General features: G+C 46.8%; 1 protein-coding gene across 3 annotated transcripts; it reads left to right on the plus strand.

The window, feature by feature from the left end:
- Positions 1-317: 317 nt before the first annotated feature.
- Positions 318-9,573, plus strand: LOC110538913 (far upstream element-binding protein 2). 3 transcript variants are annotated; one of them, XM_036939011.1, is made up of 18 exons: positions 321-550; positions 1,170-1,275; positions 1,414-1,473; positions 2,333-2,369; positions 2,528-2,586; positions 2,721-2,792; positions 2,896-2,953; positions 3,144-3,315; positions 3,605-3,703; positions 3,874-3,981; positions 4,133-4,235; positions 4,387-4,499; positions 5,553-5,864; positions 6,072-6,175; positions 6,324-6,403; positions 6,939-7,160; positions 7,507-7,682; positions 7,881-9,573. In XM_036939011.1, exons 1-18 carry the CDS (start codon positions 425-427, stop codon positions 7,887-7,889), a joined length of 2,016 nt encoding a protein of 671 aa, XP_036794906.1. In that variant the 5' UTR covers positions 321-424; the 3' UTR covers positions 7,890-9,573. The 3 variants fall into 3 exon arrangements, with proteins under 3 accessions (XP_036794907.1, XP_036794908.1, XP_036794906.1); XM_036939012.1 differs by lacking the exons at positions 7,507-7,682; positions 7,881-9,573 and having other exon boundaries at positions 318-550; positions 6,873-6,993; XM_036939013.1 differs by lacking the exons at positions 7,507-7,682; positions 7,881-9,573 and having other exon boundaries at positions 319-550; positions 6,878-7,016.
- Positions 9,574-10,172: the final 599 nt, after the last annotated feature.

A 10,172-nucleotide genomic window follows, 5' to 3' on the forward strand; every position in this document is an offset into this window, starting at 1 on the left:
TTGTATTAGTGATGATCCATCAAGGTTTGCTAATAAATGTACTGTACAGGTGGAAATTATGACAGCTACTACAAATGCATACTCTGATCAGTGCACAGACCATAAACCGTATAGGCACAGACGGAAGATGTGAAGGTTATTTTGACTGCCTTTGACAAAAGTTATCTTCAAAATTTTCCGAAACGTTGGGGGTTGAAACTCATATTTTGTAATAAAGTGTCTTAAGATAATGTAATTATAACCTTATGTTTTTACATTATTTGTAGAAAAGTCATCTAAACCTTGTTCCCGCTCTCAGTGTTCCATCTCCGGTTGCTTTCCCCTCCGGAATATTTGATCGTCTGACTTTCCGCTCCTGCGCAGTCTGTCCTGGCCTAAACACCACTTTAACTTTCGTATTTTCTTCTATCTTCCCTCCGCAAATATGTCGGAGTACAGCTCGGTACCGGCACCCGGGGCTGGAGCTCCTCTCGGCGGACATCTAGCTATCGGTAACGGTGGTGGAATAAAAAAAGATGCCTTTGCAGACGCAGTACAACGGGCCCGGCAGGTGAGACAGAAGCGGGAGGCAGTGTAGCTATGCGCGTGAGAGCTACTGGGAAGGGGTGAAGAAAATGTGACTATTTTCTTGTTTCGTGGTTGTTAGCTTGCAAAGCTGGCTGACTATGTTTGGCGACCAATCAATACTGTTGGCAGTTATGATCATTATAGCTCTCTAGTTAACGTTTATAAGTCAAGTGAATTTGAAGACCCAGTTGACGTGCCACTGCAGAAATACCGTTATGATGTTGTTACCAATGCATGCATGCTGTTCGACGTCTCCCAATGTTGTTGTGTTGTTGAGAGCTGGCTGCTTCTGCTGCATGCAAAGACAAAGTCCTGATGATGGACAAGCAGGCTTCGAGCCCTCAGCGTGTCTGTGTTTTTGAGTGCATTCCCAACAAAGTATATATCCTCAGCTAGCCAGCCAACACTGTTAAGTTTGCCCGCTTGAGTTGAATTACCATCATTCCGCTAACAAACAATTAGCATCTCATGTAATATTTGAAGTTGCTTATCAACGTTAGTTAATACCCAGGACCAGCACAAATAAATCAGACATTCTCATCATGTCATCGCACTTTGAATATCTGTTATGTGTTCAAGTGACTTCAACTTTTGTGCATCAGATTGCTGCCAAGATTGGTGAATGTGCAGGGGTAGCCCCTATGAACAACACCAATGCACCAGACGTCTTTCCCTTCACAGCACAGAAACGACAGCTGGAGGACCCAGGTACACACACACACACACACTGCTGGGGACTGTGAAAGGGCCACTGCCCATGTGAACGTCTGATAACTGGAGTGTGTGCACACAGATTATTGTGAGATCAGATTCAACCTTTGTTTACTTGTTTTTTTCTTCCCACAGATCAACCTGAGAGCAAGAAAATGGCTCCACAGAGTGATGTGGACTCAGCCACAGCTCTCTGTAAGTTGCTCTTCCTCATGTCTCCTACTACCTACAAAACCTGCTCTATGTCTTACAGGAATGTCAACCCTCTCCCCTGGTCGGTGTCTGTACTGTCCGGCCCCTGTTCTGTGTCAGTACTGTTTCGCCCCTCTTCCTTGGTCGGTGTCTGTACTACCCGGCCCCTCTCCCCTGGTCGGTGTCTGTACTATCCAAACCCTCTCCCCTGGTCGGTGTCTGTACTATCCAAACCCTCTTCCCTGGTCGGTGTCTGTACTATCCAAACCCTCTCCCCTGGTCGGTGTCTGTACTGTCCGGCCCCTGTTCTGTGTCAGTACTGTTTCGCCCCTCTTCCTTGGTCGGTGTCTGTACTACCCGGCCCCTCTCCCTTGGTCGGTGTCTGTACCATCCGGCCCCTCTCCCCTGGTCGGTGTCTGTACTATCCAAACCCTCTTCCCTGGTCGGTGTCTGTACCATCCGGCCCCTCTCCCCTGGTCGGTGTCTGTACCATCCGGCCCCTCTCCCCTGGTCGGTGTCTGTACCATCCGGCCCCTCTCCCCTGGTCGGTGTCTGTACCATCCGGCCCCTCTCCCCTGGTCGGTGTCTGTACCATCCGGCCCCTCTCCCCTGGTCGGTGTCTGTACCATCCGGCCCCTCTCCCCTGGTCGGTGTCTGTACCATCCGGCCCCTCTCCCCTTGGTCGGTGTCTGTACTATCCGGCCCCTCTCCCCTGGTCGTTGTCTGTACTATCCGGCCCCTCTCCCCTGGTCTGTCACTGTGAGCATCACCTGTGTTTGTCTTGTCCTCATTTTTCAGTGTGTCAGTAATCTGAGTCCTGTCCTCTCTCTATATATCTTTCTTTCTCTCTTTCCTTTTATAGCTATCGGAGCCCAACTGGCAGCACTGGCCCAGCAGAGGTAAGTCATTAGCATAATTAATCCATAACAATCCAAGTAGCTCTCTAAAATGAAGTGAAATAGGTGATTGGAATTAGTTATTCAGCAGAAGATTAATGGTGACAATATGTTGACGATTTGGATAACGAACTGTTGTGCTTGGCTTCTCTCTCCCACAGTGCCAGGCTCACAACCACCTCAGAGGAGTACAGTGTTCCTGATGGAATGGTGGGACTCAGTAAGTGCACTTTCTCCAACATGGTCACCGGATTAGTTTTTTTGTGTTCATGTGTTGAATTTGAACATTACTGGACTCATCATGAACATCAGAATCAATAAAACTAACAGCTCCCCCCTCTTCCTCTCCTCCAGTCATTGGCCGGGGCGGAGAACAGATCAACAAGATCCAGCAGGAATCAGGCTGCAAGGTTCAGATAGCCTCAGGTGAGGGACTGGCAAGTGTGGCCTTTATAGTCAATGGTTAGAACCAGAGCTATAGTTGAACTCTCTTCGTGTGTGTGTGTAATTGACTGTTGGTTGTTTTCAGACAGTGGAGGTTTACCAGAGAGGAGTGTCTCTCTCACAGGGTCCCCAGACTCCATACAGTAAGTGAGATCCTACTAGCTAATTGTGACATTTTGTATTGTTATCACAAGATGCTGTTCACCTCTAGCCACTGAATTTACACAGCGCTATCTTTATGTATGGCATATCTCTGTAGTTCCACTATTAATGTGTGCTGTTGCACTCATCAGTTGAGCTGACCCACCCCTCTCGCTCTTCCCCTCTGACTAGGAAAGCCAAGATTTTATTGGATGAGATTGTGTCTCGGGGGAGGGGCACGCCCCCCTCATCCTTCCACGAGGCGACCAATGGACAGAGTGGCTCAGGGCAGGAGATGATGATTCCCGCAGGCAAGGCTGGCCTCATCATCGGCAAGGGAGGGGAGACCATCAAACAGCTACAGGTATATACAAACAGTCGGCCTCACCAGTAGCCAGAGAAGTGTTCCACAACACATTGACGTGTGTGTTTTGAGATATTGACAGTTTCATCGCAAACAGGCTGATGTGTGCAGTCATGCAAATCATTTTTTGGGTTGTTAAATCTACAGCGCAAGAAAGAAATATAAGCAGGAAAATCTCGTATCGCATTACACAAGTGTTTCATGGGCCATGTGAGTGAGAGTTGAGTGAATCATTGCCATCAGTTGGTTGAGCAGAGCTGACCATGCTGTCTGTCTGCGGCGTTGACAGGAGCGAGCAGGAGTGAAGATGATCCTGATTCAGGACGCGTCTCAGGGACCCAACATGGACAAGCCCCTGCGCATCATCGGGGAGCCATACAAAGTGGAGGTAACACAAGGCCTTGCTACAATCTGCATCCCATATTGAATTGGCATGCTGTACTGCAGCTCTGCAGATGGGGGATTTGGTAGCAACTTTTGATGTGCTAATGCTGTTCTCCCTAAGGAGACTTCATAAAGTTGTTTGAATTAGAAAATGTGTCCTGTGGGTCTGCTCAGCAAGCCATGGAGTTGGTGCAGGAGATACTGAGGGAGAGGGATCAGCCTGGCTTCGGAGACAGGAACGAGTATGGCTCCCGCATGGGGGGAGGTGGGGGAGCCATGGACGTAAGTGAGAGGGAGGTGTGTGTGTGTGTGTGTGTGTGGAGAGGGACTCACATTCCCCATCACAGGTTTTATTTGTATGAGAGTGAGCACCTTCCTATAGCTATCAGTCTAATCTATTTGGCGCTGTCTAACCTGCTCTCTGATTGGCTAGGTTCCAGTGCCACGACACTCTGTCGGGGTGGTGATTGGTCGCAACGGGGAGATGATCAAGAAGATTCAGAACGACGCAGGAGTTAGGATACAGTTTAAACCAGGTATATAACGTTTCATAGTCGTGTCATATGAACTACTTCTACTTGACTCATTTACACGGTTTACTCACAAGTTGTGTGGTGTCTACTAACAAGCTTTACATTCTGGTTGTGGTGTTGCACAAGTCTCAGAGGAAATGTCCTGTCGTTGCAGATGATGGCACAGGTCCTGATAAGATGGCCCACATCATGGGCCCACCAGACTGCTGTGACAATGCTGCCCAGATCATCCAGGAGCTACTGCAGAGCATCAGGGTCAGAGAGGAGGTAGGACAGGGGGTACATACCTCACACACACACACACACGTAGAGTATCTGAAAAACAGCCACTGCTCACATGCCAGCTTGGAACTGTTTACATACAAGTGTATTAGAGCTGCCATGATGCCGTGCCTTGTGGAACATACAACATTCAACACATTTAGTGAACCACTGGAACATTGTAAACAAATGGAACATTGTAAACAAATGGACTCCATAACCTAGACAAATGATAGTCCTAGAGCATTCCCATAATTCCCCATTCAGTACATTACTGTTATTAGGAGGTAAATATCCTAATTTTAAACAAACTGACTTTCTGATGTCCAGGACCAGAACTTAAATATAAATTGTATTAAGACCCTTTTCTCTCTCTCTTCCACCCTTCTTTTCTCTCTCTCTTCCACCCTCCTTTTCTCTCTCTCTTCCACCCTCCTTTTCTCTCTCTCTTCCACCCTCCTTTTCTCTCTCTCTTCCACCCTCCTTTTCTCTCTCTCTTCCACCCTCCTTTTCTCTCTCTCTTCCACCCTCCTTTTCTCTCTCTCTTCCACCCTCCTTTTCTCTCTCTCTTCCACCCTCCTTTTCTCTCTCTCTTCCACCCTCCTTTTCTCTCTCTCTTCCACCCTCCTTTTCTCTCTCTCTTCCACCCTCCTTTTCTCTCTCTCTTCCACCCTCCTTTTCTCTCTCTCTTCCACCCTCCTTTTCTCTCTCTCTTCCACCCTCCTTTTCTCTCTCTCTTCCACCCTCCTTTTCTCTCTCTCTTCCACCCTCCTTTTTTTCTCTCTCTCTTCCACCCTCCTTTTTTTCTCTCTCTCTTCCACCCTCCTTTTTTTCCCTCTCTCTTCCACCCTCTTTTTCTCTCTCTCTTCCACCCTCCTTTTCTCTCTCTCTTCCACCCTCCTTTTCTCTCTCTCTTCCACCCTCCTTTTCTCTCTCTCTTCCACCCTCCTTTTCTCTCTCTCTTCCACCCTCCTTTTCTCTCTCTCTTCCACCCTCCTTTTCTCTCTCTCTTCCACCCTCTTTTTTTCCTCTCTCTCTTCCACCCTCCTTCCTTCTCAGGGTCCTCCCGGGCCTCCAGGCATGTCCCCGAGTGGTGGCGGCAGGGGCCGCAGCAGAGGGGACCAGGGGAGCTGGGGTCCCCCTGGTGGTGGAGGAGGGGAGATGACTTTCTCCATTCCGGCCCACAAGTGTGGCCTGGTGATCGGACGGGGCGGGGAGAACATCAAGGCCATCAACCAGCAGACTGGGGCCTTTGTGGAGATCTCCCGCCAGCTGCCCCCCAACGGGGACCCTAACTTCAAGCTCTTTGTCATTCGAGGCTCTCCGCAGCAGATAGATCACGCCAAGCAGCTCATCGAGGACAAGATCGAGGTATGCAGGGTTCCTGCTCAGGGTAAGGAGGAAAGGGCTGAAGGATGGATGGATGGGTTTGTGGTGTTGGGAAACTCATTTGGGGAAATGGACATGATTGCTTCAACGCACAATCAATGGAGTCAAACTGGCAATTGAGTTGCTTTCAGTCTTTTCACCATAGATGTGAACATAATGTCTATGCATCTAACTGGTTGTGCTTTCCAGGGTCCCCTCTGCCCTGTTTGTCCAGGTCCTGGCGGACCAGGCCCCATGGGTCCCTATAATCCTGGTCCCTACAACCCAGGACCCCCAGGAGCCCCTGGACCACAGTGAGTGGAGACTGGAAATGTAGTCATCCCAAACTCTGGCTTTTACAGGCCTCTACTGGCTAAAATGTTACATTACAACGATACAATCATTGATTGGACCAATGGAAGTCTACTGAGTAGTAACTGGGTTTTCTCTATCCCTCTCAAGTGGAGGTCTTCATGGCTACCCCCCACAGGGCTGGGGCAACACCTACCAGCAGTGGCAGCCCCAAGTAACCCACGACCCCAGTGAGTGACCTGCAACATTGAACTTTCAGACCCTCACTGTGGACAGGAAATGGTTACATTGGAACTATAACTTTCAATGGCCTCCCAATGTTTTCTCTCGCTGTAATCACTTATTTGAAAAGACTGAGAAAGGGAAAGCAATATGGAGTCAACTCCATCCAGCCTACCAGTGGTCTCTTTTGGGGTTTCCTACTATATAGTTTTATCTCCTTGTCATCTCAAAACAGTGGTTACAACAGAGAGCAGGTTTTAGTTAGCCTGGTCCCAGATATGTTTCTGCTCTCTTGCCAACTCCATTGTCTGGTGTCACAATGTCCATAGGAGTACAGCACAAACTGGGGCCAGGCTAGCTTTTAGTGGTACATAACCCTGCAACTATTATCAAAATCATCTGTGATGGGAGAATGTCTTTCTGTGTTGGCTATTGATAATAACTCCCCCTATCTCTCTCTGTCCCCTGGTTTCTAAGCACAGGCAGATAGCAGGGCACGCTCAGCCCTATGAGGACCTCACCTCCAACTGCCATCTTTTTTAGGCAAGGCAGCCGGTGCCGCGGACCCTAACGCAGCCTGGGCAGCCTATTATGGCCAGTACTACCAGGGAGGGCAGCCAGGGGGAGCAGGGCCCAGCCAGCCCCCCACCAACCCCACCGCTGGTGGCCCAGCACCTGGAGACCAGCCCCAGGCCAGCCAGACCCCTGGGGGCCAGCCTGACTACACCAAGGCCTGGGAAGAATACTACAAGAAGATGGGTGTTGGTGAGACCACTGGTCCACTATAGTTACTAGTATAACACCACAGGAGGAAAGACGGCAGTTGTTTCCCTCTTAGAATAGGAAAGATGGGCACTGTCTAATTTAGTCATTTTAGACCGTGTCTATCTTTCCCATGTAATTTTGTATCGAGGCGTATAGCTGTTTCTACTGTTGTGGGATGTTGACTACGCTTGACTTTAGATTACTTTCAAGGTCTAAAATCATCTGACAAACTTTAATTTTGAAGTGAACCAGTGCTTTAAGAACATGAATCTTTCATCATGTTAACCTTGTCGATCATAGCATATCTCTTCTTCATCCATAAGACCCCTCTCCTCTGCTCCCCTAGCCCAGGCAGGAGGCTCTGCAGCAGGGCCAGGAGCAGCAGGTGCCCCAGCAGCCCCAGGTGGAGGCCAGCAGGACTACAGTGCAGCCTGGGCAGAGTACTACAGGCAGCAGGCTGCTTACTACGGCCAAACAGGACAGGCCCCAGGACAGCCTGCTACCCCTCAGCAAGGCCAGCAGGTAAAGTTACACCCTGAGTGTACTGTGACAGTTCTCAGATGTGTATGTCTAACAAGTTGTATGTTGCCTAGGTGTGTGCGTTCTGTCCTGAGGTTGTACTGGCCTGGGTTGCAGTCTGTTTTTGGCATCCAGGCTGAAGATGTTACTGGTTGTTGTGGTTCTCTGACTCTGTACTCTTACTCTGTTCTTTCTCTCCAGACACAGTGAGAGGCTCGGCTGAGACTCATAAAGAGTGAGAATAAAGAAAAGCTACTACCACTTAACCCAACCAGTCAACAGAATCCGGGCCATTTAAAAAAATAAATAAAAAATTATATATTTTTTGTTCTGAAGGGATTCTGAGCTGGCAGTCCTTTCCCTGTCCCTCCCCTTTCCCTGTCCAACTCACCACTTGTTTAAATAAATATGCGAAGAGAACAAACTATTGCTTTGCCTGTGAGCTGAATAATGGGATGGATTTCTAGGGACTGTTATCTTTCATTTTGGTTCCCTGAAATCTTCCCTTGTTTTATCTGTCAATAAAAACATGAACTTGGGAGATTTGAACTCGAAACCATGAAAGACAGATTTACTTCCGGAAATGCTCATCACTCACCCAATGAAATCCCACTTTCCCCTTTTTAATTGTATTTACCACAGCCAAACTGTCTATTCAAGTGACTTACTTCTAGTCCTACACTACTAATACTGCATTTACTGAAATTAACATTGATTTATAAAGATTACAATCAATTACGTTAATGGTAAAATGATTAAGAGTGGGAGGTTTTGCTTTTAAAGGTGATTATTTTAATTGCTTGGTAGTTTGATTTCTCCTTCATTTGGAATATTCCCATCGCCTAAGTTGCTTGGTCTTCATACATTTTGAGCTTTGGTTTTGATTTTATGTTCTGTGAATTATATTTTTGTTTTCTCTCTCACTGTGTGTGTGTGTGTGACCCCACAACTTACGATAAACGTGAGTGTCTGTATGAGTGTCTTTGTGTGTTTGCACAGCGGAAGACTTCAGTGATTGTGGAATGCTAGTTAACATAACCACGGGTACATCTACAGTGGGAAGTTACCTACTGCATACATCACATAACACTAGTCTGTTTAACTCAACCTGTTGCACGGGAGACGAATGGTGTTAGAAGTTTTAGTTTTCCTTGATCTGTGACATGGTCTTCTACATTGTATGTTTTTGTTTTTTATTTTTCAATTGTTTTGAATAAAGTTCCAATAAAAGATGTCCTGACCTCCCACCAGTTAGATCACCTTCTGATGGTCATTGGGGACAGACGTTATCCCTGCCCAGGGAAAAACCTGTGGCCATAGTTATAGGCTTTAAACGGGGCTGCTTGCAAAATTCCAGGAACTTTCAATAAATTCCCTGAAATACCAGTAGGAGGATTCCCAGAATCAGGAGGAAATAAGCATGAAATCCAGAATCCTCCAACTCGAATTTCTGGAAAACCAGGGAATTTATTGAAAGTTCACAGAATTTTGCAACCCTAACTAGGGTCCCTGGTCAGGGAAAAACTCCTGGCCCTATTCAGAGTGAGTTAAGGTTGCACTGGAATAAGCTATGGTTGAAGTCATGAGTAAGATGGCAATTTATGGTTGTTGAGGTTGTTAACCTCAGGGTTGTATTCATAAGGGACTAACAGACTGAAACAGGGAGGGACTACCTGGACTTGTCCAATAAGTACAAATTGTCTGTTGCAAAAGGTTTTGGTACTGTGTGCCCAAATGAACATGACCCAGACCTGTTGAATCACTAACTCTTGAGGAAGAATGGCAGCTTGGGCACTGTATTGGAGTCTGCATTTTGCAAGGCACAGTGTTGGTTTTGTGAATAAAATGACCACCAGCAGCAATATTCTGTTGAATTAAAAGGGTGAAAAGTCAACATTTTTTTTACTTGTGTGTCCAGTTTTGTTTCTGTTAGTGTGTTCCATAATGCTTTATGAAGGTGCAAGACTAGTGTTTGGGATCCTGAGTGGCGCATCGGTCAAATAAATCAAAGTGTGTCACGTGCGCCAAATAGAACAGGTGTAGATCTTACAGTGAAAAGCTTACTTACAGGCTCTAACCAACAGTGCAAAAAAGCTATTAGGTGAACAATAGTTAAGTCAAGAAATAAAAAGACTGAAAAATAACAGCAGCGAGGTTACATACAGGCACCGGTTAGTCGGGTTGATTGAGGAAGTATGTACATTAATGTATAGTTAAAGTGACTTTGCATATTTTATTTATTATTTATTTCACCTTTATTTAACCAGGTAGGCTAGTTGAGAACACCTTTATTTAACCAGGTAGGCTAGTTGAGAACACCTTTATTTAACCAGGTAGGCAAGTTGAGAACAAGTTCTCATTTACAATTGCGACCTGGCCAAGATAAAGCAAAGCAGTTCGACACATACAACGACACAGAGTTACACATGGAGTAAAACAAACATACAGTCAATAATACAGTAGAAAAATAAGTCTATTTACAATGTGAGCGAT

This window comes from Oncorhynchus mykiss, chromosome 12 (assembly GCF_013265735.2).
Source record: "Oncorhynchus mykiss isolate Arlee chromosome 12, USDA_OmykA_1.1, whole genome shotgun sequence".
Lineage (NCBI taxonomy): Eukaryota > Metazoa > Chordata > Actinopteri > Salmoniformes > Salmonidae > Oncorhynchus > Oncorhynchus mykiss.